The sequence below is a fragment of the Molossus molossus genome, unplaced genomic scaffold (genome assembly GCF_014108415.1).
Source record: "Molossus molossus isolate mMolMol1 unplaced genomic scaffold, mMolMol1.p scaffold_m16_p_2, whole genome shotgun sequence".
Taxonomy (NCBI): domain Eukaryota; kingdom Metazoa; phylum Chordata; class Mammalia; order Chiroptera; family Molossidae; genus Molossus; species Molossus molossus.
The window spans coordinates 126,289,786-126,309,726 of record NW_023425355.1 but is presented as its reverse complement, the minus strand read 5'-3'; the positions used below and the strand labels follow the sequence as shown (position 1 = coordinate 126,309,726).

At 36.2% G+C, this 19,941-nt stretch overlaps 1 protein-coding gene across 1 annotated transcript in view; it reads left to right on the top strand.

Annotated features, from left to right (window-relative positions):
- Nucleotides 1–19,941, top strand: part of IL1RAPL1 (interleukin 1 receptor accessory protein like 1) — a 1,471,712-nt gene that overhangs the window by 178,594 nt on the left and 1,273,177 nt on the right. The window contains exon 2 of the mRNA XM_036270755.1: nt 17,986–18,091. Coding sequence (XP_036126648.1) covers nt 18,010–18,091 — 82 coding nt within the window. The 5' untranslated portion in view covers nt 17,986–18,009. The remainder of the gene's footprint in view (nt 1–17,985; nt 18,092–19,941) is intronic.

Genomic DNA, 19,941 nt, shown 5'->3' with positions numbered 1-19,941 from the left:
AGAATTCCTTATTGTCATGACACCTGTTTGTTACCATATGAGGTTTAATCCAAAATAATATGACTTTGAAGAATATTATTATGTTATATAATTTTCCAAGAAATTGTAGTGATAATTTTATTCTTTTTTCATCACAAAGATAAGACTACTAAAGCTTAGAGAAGTTAAATGGCTCTGCTAACATCTTAATGTTGGTGGCTGGTGTAGTACACTCTGGACTTGAATCTAGGTCTCTTAACTAACAAGTTATTGCTCTTCCTGTTATTCAATACATTGACACTCCTTTCCAAATTCTAAAGCACTGTCCTCACCAAATGGTGAATCAGAGCTTATTTTATTATATATTCAATAATTTTGGAGTCTCTAGAAAAGTGCAAATGTATAGTCAATCTGACAGGAGTATGATAGTAATTTATGTGCGTCTGCTGAGCTGGGGAGAATGTAGTATTGATGAGCCATGAAGCTTATACAATTTTGGCCTCACTGTATAAGAAAAGAAAAATGCAAAATTACAACAAAAAAGATGCAAAGTGCAGAAAGTCCTCAAATAAAATTGTTTTTTCAACATCGTTTCATTATAGCATTGATGAGATGCCATAAGAGCTTAACTCTTGTTTATATCAATTAACCTATGGTAAAATTGGTTTTGTTATATGTTGTTTCACCACATTTCCAAGAACTATCAATGATGCTAAGTGGGGACTTACTGTACAGGGCTTTAAAAAAGGCCTGTGTAATTTAAGTGTCCTCAAGCTCATGCCTCATCAGCCTCTGGTGGTGAATCAATTAGCTTAATTGGAATAAAAGAGCTCTGATTGGACTTTTGAAAAAAACATGTTGTCATTCCAGACAAAGTTGTTACTGAGGATGATCTCTTTTCTGGACTTAAGGTGATATCCTTTCACCATTTACAATTGATTATAAATATACTCTTGACTGTAAGTATGAATATATGCAAGGAAATTCAAGTAATGCTTTCTAGCTTTAAGAAATATGATGCTTCCTTGTATCGTGATTTAGACAATGTGGCTGTACTTTTTAAAAACCTCCAACTACAAACATTTAGGTAGGAAACAGAGCTATTGATTTCTGAAGGCCAAAGACTTGTGAATGATGCAATAATGTTAAAGCAATCCTGTGTATCTGCTTATTTTGGGAAGTCATGCAATTATAAATTATTTTACCTCAGTTTTCTCATTTACTGTATGATGATAAATGAGGCTACCATCTCATGTATGTTAAAAATGGGTTGGTATGAATGGTATCAATGTAAGTATTTAGAGAAATGATGCATATACAAAATTGTATTTTTCACTCAGTTTCCAATGTTAATATGCCACACATGAAATGCATGATAGGCACAGAGGAAATAAGGGCAATATTTTTCTTACAGAGTGTTTTGAGATAGGCAAGTTTGTTGTTATGTTGCCTATTCTTGTTAAGAAAAGCAGTTGAAGGATATTAACTTATTTTCCCTGAAGTAATGTAACTGGGATTCAAGCCCAGGGTCAGGACACAAAGGGCAGTAGGTTTATCATTATGCTACTCTGTCTCTTCCTAAAGGTCAGCAGAAGTTTATACCATCTCCACTGTCCTTCCCCACTTGGAAAAAAATTGCATTCCCAAGGCCTTGTAATTTAGCTTTTTGTTATGACTGCTTTTCTGTGAGATATTTAATTAGAATCTGCAGCTTTTGGCAGGAAAATAGTCAACCCAGCATATTTCTAACAAGCAATGTCTTCAGGGGAGAAAGTCCAAGTGAGCAAATAGAAGAGAAGGAATACATGATAGTAGCTGCTAGAATATATTAGTTGCAGACAAATTTCAGTGGGAGTGTCAGTCACTATGAATTACATTTTCAAGTGAAGTGGCCTGAAAAACAAGAATGGGATGGAACAAAGCATGTATATCATAGTAAGAAAAGATTTGGAATTCTCCTAAACTTGTCATTTTTAAAAATATATATTTTATTGATTTTTTAGAGAGAAAGGAAGGGAGAGAGAGACAGAAACTTAGATGTGAGAGAGATGCATTGATCGGCTGCCTCCTGCACGCCCCCTACTGGGGAACGAGCCCACAACTCAGACTTGTGCCCTGATCGGAAAATGAATCGGGACCCCTTAGTCCATGGGACAATGCTCAATTTGCTGAGCCACACCGGCTGGGCCAACTTGTCATTTTTTTTAATGGAGGAACTTGTAGGAGCAAGGATGGGGCCTGTGTCAATTGAATAATGTTGGAAAATGCCTTCCAAGGGCACCTTTAAACAGTCATATTCAGACCTGATATTTAGGAAGACATTTCTATTAGATACAGAAGATTTAAAAATTGTTTTAATTGATTTTAGAAAGAGAGGAAGGGAGAGGGAAAGAGAGATGAAAACATCGATGAGAGAGAACATAAATTGGTCACCTCCTGCATGCCCCCCACTGGGGATTTGGCCCACAACCTGGGCATATGCCCTGACCGGGAATCAAACTGGTGACATTTTGGTTCATGAGTTGACACTCAACCACTGAGCCACACTGGCCAGGCTAGATAAATAAGATTTTTAAAAGCAGTAGTTAATATGTATATCATGTAAAAATAATCAAATTTATGTAGGTCAATGGATAATACCATTGGTCATTTTAAAATGTTGACTATTGCTTATGAAATATAATTTAGCTTTTACAAAGAACTGTTACAGAAGATAAAGTTAAATACTAGGTAAAAAAAAAAACAAAAACAACAGTGATTTTAGTGGCACAACTATGGATTAAGAGAGCTTTCTACCCCTTTGGCTCAAAGCATTTAATTATTGGTTGATGGAAAACAGGGTTGGTGGAGTTTATTGAGAAATGTCCCCAACAGAGAAGGTGAGATTCTGCTGTTTGGGATGATAATATCAGCGTGTGTGTGTGTGTGTGTGTGTGTGTTTTATCACATACAACATTTCAGGTACATATTTTATCTAGTAAATAGTTGATGACATGATTCTCTGCATGATGTTGATGAGAAACTATTTTTTGATCTATATTCCTTGAAGCCCATAGGTTTCTCAAAATTAGGTTTTCTGCTATGATTATAATAATACCTACTGGAGTTTAAATTTGTAACTATTTTTCCAGGAACAAGTAGTAAATCCTGTTAAATTGCAATGTCAAGCCCATAGCTTGCATTGAAGTTAACAGAGAGAGAATAGTAGACTAGCTTCCAGGCAGGCAGTGTGAGAGTATTTAGACCCCATCATGCCTGAAAGCATTTTTCTTAAGTGCAAGCATTGGATATATTACCCAGGGAGTTAAAACACAGTCAGCTAAAGGGAACTGGATCTTTTCAATCTGTCAAATTATGTGTGTCTGCCTCTTAATCATTATCACGAAACTGTTCTTTGGGACTACTTGAACAAGTTAGCTTTCAATTAGCATGACATTGTATTGGCAGGTCTAAACTATTAGAAGAAAATATGGTTCTGGCATGGACATCATATACATCAACAATTTATTGGTGCAGTTTCATCGTCCAACACTATTACATCCTGCTAAACTCTTAAAACCCTTGTCTCTCTATATTCCTATGATACTCACTTGAAAACAACCCGAAACTGAGTTAAATCTAACTATCCACCTGCTTTCTCCCTTTACTCAAGGTGTTGGACATTGGTGAAGTATATTATACTACCTTTCTGACTTAATCTTTATGATCACATAGCTCCATAGTGGACATATAACAGTGCTATACAATCCTTCTCCTTCTCTAGGACATTTACTGTACCACGCTATGAGATATTATATTGTCCATTTTCCTCTAGCTTTAATCTTTCCACTCTCCTTCCATATCCTTCACACTCAGCTGCAAAACACTCAGTTTACCTTTCTTCCTACTTAATTTCTTTCTTTCTTTCTTTCTTTCTTTCTTTCTTTCTTTCTTTCTTTCTTTCTTTCTTTCTTTCTTTCTTTCTTTCTTTCTTTCTTTCTTTCTTTCAAGTCATGCATTGGAGAAGAACAGACTCACATTTCTATCACTGAATTTACCAGCCTACTCCGCCCTCCACTTAGAGTATATGAAATCTGTCTGGTACTATCTAAAGCCAACTCCACTTTTCTGTTTTCAAATACTCAAAGACTGCTCCTTCAATTGTCAGCTCTCCTACATCACCAATTTATCTCTAAATATAGAACATTCCCATAAGCCTACAAATATAGCTTCTATTCACACATCTTAAGGAAAACATTCCCTTGAGCTATGTATCTATTGGCTTCACACAAAAACTCCTCGAAGAGTTTTCACTATTCTTTGTCTTTGCTATTTTACCTTCCATTCTCTCCTTAGCCATATGCAATGAGGTTTTCATTTCTGACAAAATGGCTGTGTTAAGGTTACAAATGAAATCTATTACCAAATCCAGTGGTCAATTTTCAGTTCTAATCTTACCTGACCCCTTTGCATAATTTGACCCAGTTGGACATAACTTTCATCTCCAAATAGTTTCTTCTGGTTTTCCTCTTACCTCATTGATTTCTTTAGGTGATCATACCTAATTCCTTTGAGATAAAAATCTCTGTGTTGATGATTCCTGAATATGTCTGACGCTCAGATTTCTCCCACATTCTTTCCATCTGTATTTGTTACATATTGCAATGTAAAATATTACTTAAGCTCCGCCTGTGTGGCTCAGTGGTTGAGTGTCGACCCATGCACCAAGAGGTTGCCGGTTCAATTCCTGGCCAAGGCACATGCCCAGGTTTTGGGCCAAATTCACAGTGTGGGGACTGAGGAGGCAGCCCATCAGTGTTCTCTCTCATTAATGTTTGGTATTTTGTTTATTTTAACTTTATTTGTGTTCTTTTTTAAATTTATTTATTTTTGTCACAGATGTTTCTCTTTTTTCCCCATTGACACCCTCCTCCCCACCCCCCTCACCCCGTCCCCAGCTTTGTTGTTTATATCCATCAGTTATGCGTACATGCATATAACTTCTGTGGTTTATTTCTTCCTTCCCCTTCCCCTCTACTGAGGGCTGTCAGTCTGTACCCTACTTCCACATCTCTGAGTCTACCCTGTTCCTCAGACTGTTATGTTCACTATATTCCACAAATAAATGAGATCATGTGATATTTGTCTTTCTCTGATTGGCTTGTTTTGCTTAGGATAATACTCTCCAGGTCCCTCCATGTCATCTCAAAGGATAAGAGATCTTTCTTTCTTGCAGCTGCATAGTACTCCACTGTGTATATGTACAACAGCTTTTTTTATCCACTTGTCTACTGATGGGCACTTGGGCTGTTTCCAAATCTTAGCTATTGTAAATAGTGCTGCTATGAACATGGGGGTATATATATATTCTTTCTGATTGGTGTTTCAGGCTTCTTATGGCATATTCCTAGAAGTGGGATCGCTGGGTCAAATGGTAGTTCAATTTTTAATTTTTTGAGGTAACACCATATTGTTTTCCATAGTGGCTGCACCAGTCTGCATTCCCACCAGCAGTGTACCAGAGTCCCCTTTTCTCCACACCTTCGACAACACTTGTTGTTTGATGATTTGTTGATGACAGCCATTCTGACAGGTGTGAGGTGATACCTCATTGTTGTTTTAATTTGCATCTCTCTGACGATTAGTAATGTTGAGCATTTTTTCATATGTCTCTTAGTCATTTGCATGTCCTGTTTGAAGAGGTATCTATGTAGTTTCTCTGCCCATTTTTTTAATTGGGTTCTTTGTCTTCCTTTTGTTGAGTTGTATGCATACTCTATATATTTTGGAAATTAACCATTTATCTGATGTATCATTGGCAATTATGCTCTCCCATACAGTGGGTTCCCTTTCCATTTTGATGGTTGTTTCTTTTGCTGTGCAGAAGCTTTTTAGTTTGATGTAGTCCCATGTGTTCATTTTTTTCTTTGTTTCTCTTGCCTTAGGTGTTGTATCAGTGAAAATTCTGCTGGATATGATGTCTGAAATTTTGTTGCCTCATCGATGTTTCTATCTCTCCCTCTCCCTTTCACTCTCTTTAAAATAAAAAAAAAATACTTAAAACTTAAAGTCTTATGCCCAGCCAGTGTAGCTCACTGGTTGAGCATCGACCCATGCACCCTTAGGTCCCAGTTTGATTCCTGGTCAGGGCACATGCCTAGGTTTTGGGCCCAATACCCTGTGGGGTGAATGCAGAAGGCAGTACTGTCTCTGAAATCCCTAGGGGATGGTGCTCTCATGAATACTTCTAGCTTTTTGTGGTTATTGGAATTTTTTGGCTCTACTTGGTTTGTAGACACATCACTCCAATCTCTATCTTTGTCATTACATGGCCTTCCTCCCTGTCAATGTATGTCTCTCTCCCAATAAGGACAGCAGTAATTGGATTTAGGGCCTGCTCTAATTCAATATGAACTGTTCTTATGTTGGTGACATCTACAAAACCCTGTTCCCACATAAGATCATATATAGGTACTTAAGATTAGAAGTTCAACATATCTTTTGGGTGACACAGTCCAGGTCACAATAGTCCTTTAAGCACTACATGACTTTTCACTATAAATAAAATACAAGTCCCTGCTTGAATTGGCCCCAGCCTGTTCTTCAGGCCTTACTTAGTTATACTCTCCCTATTGTCCAGTCTGCTTCAACTATATTGACCTTTCTGTCATACAATTATGCCAAGTGCTTTCTGATTTCATGGCCTTTGTATGCTCTTCCTATTCCTGTGATGATCCCCTTCCCCCACCCATATCCACATGTGACTGCCTCCATCTCATAATTTAAGTCCCAAGTTATAGGCGAGAACTTGGAGACATTAAAACAGTAACTTCGTTACCACATAAGTCTCTATCCCATAGTCCTTTTTCATTAAACAAAATATATTACTTACTTGTCTGCTTGTGTTTTGCCTGACTAGAATGTAAGCTTGATGCAGGAAGGGTCTTGAATTATCTGTTTCCTGTTATGTCCCTAATATCTAGAATAGTGAATGGCATATGTTGGTAAATAAATTTATATACCCATTGAAACCTCAGAGATGAAGATGATTTACAGAACTGCTAAATAGACTCTGGAAAGTAGTTGATACTAAATGTTGGCTTATCTCTGATCTTCTGAACTTGTGGAGGTGGCAAGAATTTATGTGTAGTGTTTCTAGATGTGGTAGGAAGAAGAACTGTCAATCTTAGAAATCAATTATTAGGAAAACCCCAAGCAAGGAAAGCTATATGCTAAGTGCTAGGAAGTTAAGAAGCAACCAGATCAGACAGGCATAAAGCAATTTACATTTTCTTTGAGGAGATAGTGCAACATCTGTGATAAAGAAGCAGGAGCCACAGAGTAAAAATCTTTGAGTTGAATGATTGAAGCAAATGCCTAGTTGAAAATCATGTAAATACCACATGCAAAGAACTTCAGTGCATGTGTGAATTCTCTAAGCACACACTGTCCGAAGCAATAATAGCACTGTCTGAAGGTGGATCATTGGATATGGATTCTATGTGTTTTTGTTGTTGATATATTTGCATCAAAGTTCTCAGAACTAACTGTGTTGTACTTACTAATGACTATTTCAAATATTGTCAGTAGAATACATAGAAACTGATTTTCCAGCTGTGTCACCTTGAGGAAAGTAATTTGTATAGAAAACAGCATCTACCTGATTGAAAATTTTAAAGATTAACAAAATGGTTTATGTAAAATACTTAGATACATGCCTGGCATTAAGTAAATGCTCAACAAAGGTTAATAGTTGTTATTAATAAACATGGAAAAAAATATGCAAAATCAGATATGACTATATAAATAATTACCACAATTATCTACAAATGCTAGTGGTAAACTAGGGTATTCCTTTTAAGTTTCTGGCTTCTGCCGTGTTGTCCTAGCTTCCTATTCCTGCTATAACAACTTACCACAAACTTTGTAGCTCAAAACAATGCAAATTTATTCTCTTTCAATTGTGAAAGTTAGAAGTATGAAATGAGTTTTACAGGGCTATAATCAGGGTATCTGTAAGGCTGGTCTTTCTAAGGACTCCAGGGGAAAATGCTTTCCTTCACTCTTCCAATTGCTAGTGGTTGCTGACATTCCTTGGCTCCTGGCTTCAACACTCAAATCACTGCTTCCGTTATTGCATGGTTTTCTACCTACCTTTAATACTCTGGTCACCCTATTATAATAATCCTTGTGATTACATTGGACGTACCTTGGAATCCAGGACAATCTCCCCATGTCAAGATACTGAAATTAATCACATTTGCAAAGTCCCTTTTCCTGTGTTAGGTAGCATATTCAGTGATCCTGGGGATTAGGATACGGGTATCTTTGAGGGTCATTATTCTGTCTCACACAAATACATTTGCTGTCTGTAAATGTTAGCAGTTATTAAAAACAAGTATGAAGCTTTACATTGTTTTTGTTTGTTTGTTTGTTTCATTTATAAGAGAATTCTATTGACCTGTTGACACATAGGGCAGACAAATGCTTTTCTTTCTCTTCCTGGCATCTTCGATCATCATGTTATCACTGAGTATCCAGGGGTGAGTACTAAGCACCTTTATAGAAGATTACCAGTTTTGCTGTGTTTCTTGGCCTCAGAACTTATTTTTTTCTATTTGATAGAGCTAATTATTCTAACTAGTGATTAAACTTGTGATATGGCCTTACCAGTCATACCACAGATGATTTGGCTATGTCTTGGGGAAGGTTCTACTGGCATCTAGTGGGTAGAGGTACCATGGACACCATTAGCAATTTTGCAATGCACAGGACAATGAAAAAAAATAATCTGGCCCAAAATGTTAATAGCACTGAGTTTAAAAAATCTTGTCATGGGGAGCCTGAAAAAATACTATTGTTTATGTCTTTGCTTTTTATTTTTTTTATTTTTTTATCCTCACCCAAGAACATTTTTCCATTTTTGTTCAGATAGAGTGGGAGGGAGACAAAGAGAGAGAGAAACATTGATGTGAAAGGGACACATCAAGGGGCTGCTTCCCACATGACCCCAACCAGGGCCAGGGACAAATTGCAACCAAGATACGTGCCCTTGCCCGCAATCCACCCCGTGACTCATTGGTCCATGGGCCGATGCTCTAACTGAGCCAAATCAGCCAGGGCTATATTTTTGCTTTTTAAAGTGTTGTCCCTGGACCAGCAGTTTGGGCATCATCTGGGTCATCAGTCTCTGAAATCTCCACACGTAATCTCCAGATGTAGCCAAGGTTGAGGAGCACTCTGTTCCTTAGCTTTTCTCCCACTATCCTACTTTCCTCTGAAGTTGTTATGGCTGTGGGTATATGAGTTTAACTGGAAAAAGAAAATTTATAAAGACTTTTTTGCCACATAAAACTAACATCAAACAGTGGAACTCTAATTAACATAATTCCACTTTTTCTTGAGAGATCCAGTAAGTTTCTTCGATGTGTTGAATTTTAAACACACAGAAATGTGATAAGGGGCAGGTTTATCCAACGCTCTGTTAAATATATTGGCAGGAAGAACTCACAAAAGAGGGCAGATCTTCTCAGATAGGATCATGTTTGCAGCCCACAAGAGTGATGATCGAATATATTTGCTTTTCCTCCCTGGCTTTGTAACTTGCTTCATCCAATCTGCTGACTTTGAAACCCCCGAAATTTCTTTGCTATGAGCTTTTGCAGTTGAATTGCAGTGGTAGGCATGATGAATACAAAAGGCATAAGAAAGGTGAATTAGACAAGTGGCAGATGGAAACTCTGTAATGTTTTTATTTATGCTCTCTATTTGAGTGTACAGTGCACTTTCCGTTTTAGCTAGTCAGGTTCATCCATTTACTGGATTTTTTTCCTGTCACCAAATAAGTGTGAGTTATATTCAGTTTTAAAAATTTTTCTGCCAGCATATAGAATATTTTCATTTCCCCAGTAATTCTCAGTAATTTCCGTTTGGAATTATTACATACAGTTAATTCAATTAAGGCTATAGTTATCAACACAGCCCTGGAAATGTGGCTCTATAACAATAAAGGGCAATATGCACCAAACTAAGCACCAATGTTTACTGCTAATCTTACATTATTGCATTTGATTTTTGCAGGAATTCTCTTGGGGGAAGACTGTTTTCTTGCCTACTTTACACAAGAGAGGACAGCGGTATAGAGATATTAAGTATCATTAATTTGTGCAAGTTTGCACAGCTGGTGAGATGTTGAGTTAGGTTTTAAACACAGATAGTTCTAGTGCTGAATGTATGCACTTAACCATCTTCATTGTATATCTCTAAAGGTCTGTCTTTGCAGACAAGCATCAGCTAGTGCCAGGGATTTTCTAAGCTATAGCAGGTTACACTAAGCAAATCTAGACTTGGCAAGGGATGACTGCATACATTTCAAATGACCTTGATATTGAAGCCTTTTTCTAGGAAGCTATGTCCCAGCTACCATTCCCCTTAGATGGGTAGGTAGTTCCTCTGCCTTTCCAAAGCTGAGAGTAAGGCCTAGTGTATAAAATATATTTAGTTCTTGTTGAGGATGATGTTCTGGAAATAGACTTTCTCTATGCATACTTGCAATTCCACTGATCTCTTATTTAACTGCCTCAAAGGTGTCCTTATATTGTTGTTCATATGGTTTCTGATTAAAATGCTAAGCACTCACTAGAATAAAAAATCTAACCAAAGGTAGCTTATTGTAATTTCTTCTTTAAACTTTATAAAAATACTTTCTTTATCTCAAAGCAGTCATTGACTAGCTTTATTATAATCAATAAATGTAATTATAAAGATCTGGAACCTTAATGTTTCCTTGCCTATGTCTGGGTCAGCTTGTAAAAATATTACCCTTGTGACTTAAAAGTGATTTTTGATGATCTAAACATATACTTCTTCCTACTCACCAATCTATAATGAATATATTGTCAAGTGTATAGTTTTATTTTCACTAGTGGTTTTTCAAATGCACCATGCACTCATTTTGTTCCCCTCTACCTGTAATCTTTGGCCCACCACTTTTTGAACCCTTTCTAACAAAGTCACCCCAAGTGTTACACTCTGAGAATGTTTTCATGACCTCTCCAGGCAGCACTGAGCACTTTTCATTGATTATACCAATAATTTTAGAATGAGAATGAATTGAATTAATTAAATTCTTCTCTTATGTTACCTATCCCATTGCTATAATCACTGATTTTCATGTCTATTTTTTTATGTGATCCTTGGCCACAGTGACCATTTCCTGATGATTTTATATCCCTAGTACTTAGAACAGCATCTGAAACACAGTTGGTACAAAAATATTTTAAAATAAATGTATAGATATTGTCATAATTTGCGAGTGGTTGATTTTCCTCAAGATAATTGTGGTTCATAACATAAGAAACAAGTTTCCTTGGGACTAATTTTAAATATCGTGCTTTTTTGGTAACTTTTAGTTAGCTGCAGAGTCTGTAAAAACCTCTGTTTATCTTCTCTGTAGGGAATCTATTCCACAACTTTAACATGCATTGCTTTATGTAAATTTTGCACTTGGTAAAATACTTTGTTTCATGCATAATGGATACTTTAATTATTATTTTTTTATTAGAGTGAAGAAAATGATTGGTATAATCTTGAGTTTAATAATGTAAAAACTTTAAGGATTAAATAAAATATAATGGATCTATTTTGAGACATAATAAGTATTACATACTAGCCAAGAATGGAAAGAGCTAGCAGTTAAATATCATCATATACTGTGGTAGACACCATAAAGATAATTATTTTATTTAAAGGTTGTAAAACTTTGAAGTACATATTTACTACATCAGTGTGTTGGGGAAAATAGGTCAGAAATGAAATACACTAAAAAGAAGTAAATTTGGCACATGCTTTATGGATGAGAAACTGAGACTTATAGAAATGAAGTAGCTTGCCTAATCCAACATATAGTAAGACTCTTAATCCAATTCATTCTCTTTTTAAAACCAATTCTCTGCTTTATGATGTAAATGAAATAAAGCAAATGAGTACAGATTCCCTCCATTTCACTTACAAACATATCTACCATTCAGAAGCAAGCAAATGAAACTTACTTTCCTCCTTAAATGTTATTATTATGCCCCTATTTGTCTAATTAAAAGACTGGCCAATATCATCAGCAGGATCTTAATTCTAAAGCAGTTGTCTTTTTATCCTTACCATACATAAACTCTGTTGATTGTGTCCTTAAAAATCCCTGCTTTCTATGTTGACCCAACTCCTTCCTGATTCATATTCCCTTTAATGCCTGATTTTCTCCCTTTTGATTCCTTTTGCCTGTTTCATAAATATCCGTAGTCTGCAGAGTTGAAAGTGTGAGACTTTTTCTCTTTATTCTCTATTTTTTCTTTCCTGTTAATCTATGTCTTTAATTTCAGTTACAATTACAGTGTTGTTATCTTTCATGTCTGTATTGAGCTACTGGCTACTAACTTCAATTAATTACAAGACAATTCTAACAGGAGATTCCACAGGCAATTTAAAATTTGTGTGCCCCAAATATAATTTTGTATATTTCTCCACCCTCAATGCCCAAAATGTGTTCTCTATACCTACATATTGGTACATAGTTTCATAATAGACCTAGTTGCTTGAAATATATGCCTCAGATCCACTTTTGAAGCTTCCTTTTAATGCCACTTTAAAAAATATTAGTAAGCTCTATTTATTCCCAAATCTATTCTGTTCTCCCACTACTGCACTAAGACTGACCCTCTTCCTCATCTGCTTGCACTACTGGCTGCTAACAATTTTCTTCCACCTTCAAACTTTGATTTCTGAAACAGTTCATATTATTCACATGTAAGTCTCCACTGGTTCTTTATTTGTCTATGCTGCAGAGAATCTTAGTGGTGTGTGAAAGAGGTGGATCCAAACCTCTGGTGAGTTATCATGCATATTCTGAGGAAATGTATTCAAGATACATATTGCTTTCATGATTATGAAAAGGTTAAAGAAGTTATGAGATATTATTGGACGATGAAGTTAGAATATGAGCAAAGGACACTGTAGAGAAAAGTCCCAAGTTTTTACTTAGCATATCTTACTATTAACAGTTCTACACTGACTTTTTCAATTTCTGCCACTACAGCCCCCAACCTGTGGTCTATTTACACTTCATTCATGAAACTTGCCATTTCATCTCCTTGCTGTAGTTGTTTCTTATTGCTGTTGTAATAAATTACCACAACCTCAGTGGCTTGTAACAACCCCAAATTTTATGTGTAAAGTTCTGCATTTCTAGGATGTAAAGAAGAATCCACTTGCTTGGCCTTTCCAGCTTCTAGAGGCCACAAATGTCCTTAGTACTTGTCCCATTCCTCCACATTCAAGGTGCACCACTCCAGTCTCTGACCTTTGCTTTCAAACTTACATTTCTTTCTCTGAATCTGACTCTGCTACTGCCTTTTTATATAGATGCTTGTGATTATAATGGGCTCATGCAAATTATAATCTCCCATCTCAAAGTCTTTAACTTAAACCACATTTGCAAAGCCCCTTTGCCATGTAAGGTAACATATTCATAGGCTCCAGAAATTCACATGGGTGTGTTTGGTGGTAGACATCATTCCTCCTACTAGACTGACAATTTCACTTATTTTTTGTCCTAGATCCAGAATTTTCTTTCCCTTAGAAAGTCTCTCATTTATTACCTAGCTGAAATGCTTCTTCTTTTGAAGGTCTTTTTCTAATGCTTCACCAGACCCAACCTGGAGCAGAATTAATGATATCTCCCTCTACTCCCTCAGCATATTATACTCACCATATGGCAATAGGGCCAGTCTAATTAAGTAGGTAAGCATTTGTCTCCTTTATTGGTCTGTGAGCCTTCTTTATTAGAGTGCATTACACTGTCTCCGTGCCCCCACCGCACCATAGCACGGTATTTTGTAACTAGTATACGCTTAATAAGTGTTTATCAAATGATGAGTTTGAATGTCAAAGTTCAACTGCATATAATAGCAGCCACATTCAGTCTTTAATTTATTTATATTTGTTCAGCAAACATGTATTGAGCATTGGATATAAAAATATAAATAAAACACATGTTTATCCTGGAGGGACTTCAGTCTGGTAGAAGAGAAAGACATACAATTAAATAGATAAACTAATAGTGTGGGGGTAGGATGTAAAGAAAGCTGGCATATACACAAAAATTCACAGGTGAGGATGTGAGTTGAGTTTGTAATAGTGTAAATTATAATAATGGCAGCAACAATCACCTACAATAAACACAATCATGGCAGCTTTCAGTTATTTAGTTTGTTTTTGGTGCCAGTGTTGATCGAGGCTCTATGCTATATGTACTACAATAATACCTATTTTTCAAATGAAGGAGCTAGTCACAGAGAGGTTATTTGCCCTAAATCACACAGCTCACAGGTGGCAAAACTGGGTTAAGAATCCATTGGGTGCATATGGGAAGCAACTGATTGATATTTCCCTCTCACATTGTCTCACATCAATGTTTCTCTCTCTCTCCCTCCCTCCCTCCTCCTCCCTCCCTCCCTACCTGTCTCTCTTTCCCTCTCTCTCTCCCTCTGTCTCTTTCTAAAATTAAGAAAAATATATAACCAAGTGAGGATTAAAAAAAATAAATCCAGACAGAATAATTGCTTATAACTACTGTGATATGCTCATTTTGCATAAGATTTAGTAGTGGTTTATGTGAAGCCAGTTGGTGAATGGTATTCTTAACAAAAAATAAGCAAATCATTTCAGGTCAATTCACTCAGAAATAAAAGCCTCTTGAAATTAAGTCATTGAAAGTATGAACTGCTATGTAACAATAAGAAAACACATGGAACCTAAATAAATGTTTATATATAGTTTGCATTGTGATTTCTGGGTAAGAATTTAAATTATGCAACAATTCAGCAAAACTTGGATGTCTATGAATAGACGTGTTTAACCTGTCTTTCAATATAAAATATAATAAATTTCCTCTAAGAGGTTTGTAAAGATGATTGTTGATTGACCCAGGCATTAAATCTGTGAAATGCTGTGTAATTCTTTTTTGTTTTTCGTGATACACAAAGTATCAAGAGGTTTAATTAAGGATCTTGATGTTACCAAATTGATCCTTTCCAAACCAATTTAATTTGAAGAAACAGAATTACAAACTATCCTGTATGCCTTATAGAAATGAAATGAGTAAGAAAATGGTATTTCAAACAAGAATAAAGTAATAAGATAGTTAAGCTGGAAGATCTTACAGTATATAGTTGGATCCTGGAGTTTCTTGGGCAGCACTGATTAAACCCTCACTAAGAAAAGTGATTCTCACTGCTAACCTGAAGGCTGAAGATATCAACTTGAAGATTTCCTGCAGCTCTAGTTAGTACGGTGGCTGGGAAACAGGATTCGGGTTTTAGGAATGCACAATTCAGGCTAGCACTTTAATGTGGCGCTTCGTCCGATGTAGCTGATGAGTTGGCTGTTCTGACTTGTTTTTGTTTATGTCTTTATGTGAACTCAAGGTCCTTGGTTAGAAAATGAAACAGGTTACCATCATTTAAAAAAAACTGGAATTAAAATAGCTTATTCTCAATGCTTATTTTAAAATTCACTAACTTTCTGACTAAAATGATGGTAACACTTTACTGTAGGTGAAAGGATTTTGACTTTGTTTTGTGAATTAAAATGTGCTTTAATAGACATTTTATTAATGTGAATGAATTAATCATTTCAAACTATTCAGAGGTATCTGAGGCTCTAAGAGGAGAGCAAATAAAGGTGACTGTCAAATCACCATTTCAGCTTTCTGGTCTTTAATAAAGTCACAGTGTTGGTGTTATTGGAGAATCAGATTCCTCCCTCTAATGGGAGTGGGGTTCTCCCGGCATAGTCAGAATATGCATATTCAGAGGCCTAAACAGGAGGATGAGAGGTGGTAGAATACTTCATTTGCATAAAATTACTCTCTTCGGTTCCAGTGTCCCATTTCCCCCAAGCCAGTCCTGGAAGAAGGGTAGCTAGGGCTTTAGCAAAGGGAAAAGCAAAACCAGAGTCCAGAGCTGTGTCCAGATTAGGATTAGTCCAGATTTAGTCCATTAATCTGTTGCATGGGTCCCACGTGGCTATGGGCCACGTGGTGGGTGCAGGACATGGGAGTTTGCAATCTTGGATTCTGGCTCCAGTGGCAAGGAGAGAGCAAGCAAGGGGGAGCTCCTTTGTCTTTTTTTTTTTTTTAATTATGACTTTAAATATGTTTTTATTGATTTTTTGGAGAGAGAGAGAGAAACTTCAATGTGACAGAGAAACAACCATCGGCTGCCTCCTGCACGCCCCCTATTGGGGATCGAGCTCGCAACCTGAGCATGTGCCCTGACTGGGAATTGAACAGGGACCTCTCAGTCTGTGGGATGACACTCAATCCACTGAGTCACATCAGCTGGGCAGGATCTCCTTTGTCTAGGAGATTAAATATTTAGGTTTCTAGCACTTGCAGTGGCCATGCCTATTCTGGCCACTGATTTGCTCCCAGGTGTGATGGATAGGTAGGCACCTCCCATGTCACCTCCACCCTACCAGGCACATTTCTAAATTGCCTTTCTTCTGAACCTTCTGCCATGTGGGGAATAGCATGTGAGGAATAGGCCTGGAGCATTAAATTAGCTAAGCTTCCCTTTACTCCTTTCCTATTAAATAATAACCAGGTTATTGCATCATTAACAATGGAAACCTGAATATATGATCAATTTTCACTTGTCTTGCAAAGAAACTTGTACTGTCATGGATTGACAATATGTTTGAACTGTATTCTTACTTACTTCTTTTTGAAATTCAGTCTTTCAGCTCTACTATCTCAGTTGTATCACAAATAAAGAGGGATGATTTTCTGAGGAAGGCAGTGCTCATTTCAAATGAAGTATTCCCCCCTTTTGAAATCCAAACACTAGGCTAGTGTCCCTTCTAGTGTCCTTCTGAGATCCTTGTTATGTGAAGAAATTATATCTTACTGTAGCTTTCATACATAATGTACTTTCATTCAATAGCAAAACAGTCTTAAATTCTCTTGAAGTATCTTTTAGAGTTTTTTTGAAAGAGAATTGTAAAATTATAATTAAATCTTTAGAGACATAGAAGTTATGCTTTCTTATTGGAAAGAGTGATACTGAATAAAAGCATATTGTATTGCAGCATAGAACATTAAAAATGTCAATATGTGGAAATTTATATTAAAAATGAATTGTTAGCCCAGCCAGTGTGGCTCAGTGGTTGAGTGGTGACCCATGCATCAAGAGGTTGCTGATTTGATTCCTGGTCAGGGCACATGCCCAGGTGGTGGGCCAAATCCCCAATGGGGGGCATGCAGGGGGTGGCCAATGGATGTTCTCTCTCATCCATGTTTCTATCTCTCTCTCCCTCTCCCTTCCTCTCTCTCTAAAATCAATAAAGAAAAAAAATTTAAAAGAAGACTATATATTTAAAAATATAAAAATGAATTGTTATTGAAATAGTCATTTTGAAGTGATTGTTTCCAATTATTTATTTATTTAATTAATTCAAATAGTTTTTTCTTTATTGATTTTAGAGAGAGAGGAAGGGAGAGGGAGAGCGAGATAGAAACATTGAGCGAGAACATCAATTGGCCGCCTCCTGCATGACCCCCACTGGGGATTTGGCCCACAACCCTGGCATGTGCTCTGACTGGGAATCGAACCGGCGACCTGTTGGTGCATGGGTCAATGCTCAACCACTGAGTCACTCCAGCCGGGCTGTTTGCAATTATTTAAATACAATTAGGTCCTCTAAATAAAGTGACATTTTTAACCTTAAATGACTATAAGATTTCAAAAACATTTTGGGAGTCCAATAGAGACATGCTTTTAGCATTACTGGTTTTGATTTAACTTAGGAACCACATATGGGAACATAGAATACACAGATCCTGTTCATATTCTTCCCTTTTGTGAAATGTATTGCCCCACTTGTGCATGAGCATAAGTCTAACAAAAATCTTATAATATTGATATATATTTTTAAAAATGTATATGTTTCTTTTTTTTTTTTTTATCTTTGCTTTAGGGAACAGCCTCTAAGAGCTGAAAGATGAAAGCTCCGATTCCGCACTTGATTCTCCTGTATGCTACTTTTACTCAGAGTTTTAAAGTTGTGACCAAAAGAGGCTCTGGTAAGCAATATTCCTTCCTTTTCTCTCATTTTGATGGCTTGAAGTGATGGTGTTATATTTACACATGTGCAATTTGTGGAGGGATGGAGCATTAATGGGAACCCATATTGTGGAAATATTGTAGATATCTCTTCAAATCAGTAGAACATACTAGGGAATTAGAAAGGTGGGAATAGTTTGAAAGAAAGGTGGCTCATTTCATTAATTACTGTCATCTGGAATGGATTTAATACCAGTTTGATTTCATATGATTACATAATTTTCGACGTTTTTTGAGGAGTGCCATTTTAATATTTGCATGGAAATATCATAAATTTTTTCATGTTAACTTTTACTGTTACTGTTTTAATGTCATCTATGATTATCAGACACTTTTTAGGGTTATATTTCAGTTGATTTGCTGAATTATTTTGCAAGTATTTAAATAATGCACCAGAGTTATTAAAGCAAATGTCTTGGAGAAACATCTTAATATGTTAGTAGGAAATATAGAGGTAGCATAGAATGGTAATATGAAAGGAGATACTAAATGGAATAATGTTGAAACTTATATTATCAGACATCTTGGTTTCTAGTTAACTATTGATACTTGGAGTTAGTGAAATGCACAAGGCAAATAAATAAATACTGTTATCAATGTGAAGTTGTATCTTGTATAATAAGTTACTGATAATAGAAAGACTTGCTATACTCATATTTTTGTGGGGTTACCAAATTTTTGAAGGTATAACTTTTGGATATAGTAGAAGAAGAAATTTATTATGTTTAGTTGCTAGAACTAGAATGTATTATCTGTAAGTTCTAGAGGGACAGTGGAGAAAAAGAAGAGATACCATGCAAGAAAGAGACTGCAGAGTGTTGGGACATCAAGAATTGCACAAGCAAAAGTATCTGGAATTGAGAAAGGGGAGGGAATGAAAGGGCTGAGGTTATGCTGCAGTAACCTAGTCCCTTAGGTTACTAGGTTTCAAACTCACACTGATTATATAATGACAAAGGTCAAGGGAAGTAGAGAGCAAGTTTGCTCTCATGAGCCCCACTTTGGGAGTAAGTCTGGGGAGGAATTGAGGAATACTTTGTGCAGGTACAAGAGGATGATGCAGAGTTGAGAATAGAAGGAGTTTTACTGAGGCTATTGGCTCCAGAACTTTTTGGTGGTTGTATCTGCCACTAATACAGTTGTAGGCAATGTGAAAAAAAGTGATTCTATGTTTAAACATTATTTTATTTGTTCCTCTTGGTGGATCTTTTTGAATGAGAGGAAACCCTAGGACAGGATTATAATATAGTGTTGTTTGTTTGCTTGTTTTTGTAATTTGAATGGATTACTAGCAAATAGCAGATATCTTGATTTTTTGTTTTTGTCTGCTACTTGCAAGGAAAATTGAGCATACTCATAGGAGGGTATAAGAAGGAGTAAATTGTGATGAAAGCTGATAATCTCTATAACAGTGGTATTTTCTAGAATAGGAATTTACAATAAAAGTACTTAACATGCGTTTTTGAGATACTGGCCATATAGAAGAAAAACACCCGTCTGGATAAGTATTATAACACAAACCAACCAAAATAGAAATATTGATTTAATCTTAAAAACATCATTTTTCTGGTTATTGTACTTTGATTACATATTTTTTTCATTCTTTTTATGTATGTCAGATCTATGATTTATTTATCAAAATGCAAGTGTGACTTTTTTCCATCATCAAATAGTGGTGGTGACAGGTCCATTCTATATAAATTCTAATTTGGGGGAAATATTTTATTAAATTGAGATTTACTTTGTATGTTTGAGAGGAATGGGAGCAGGACTAGAAATGTGGGACAGTTGAAACATTCATATCTCCTTC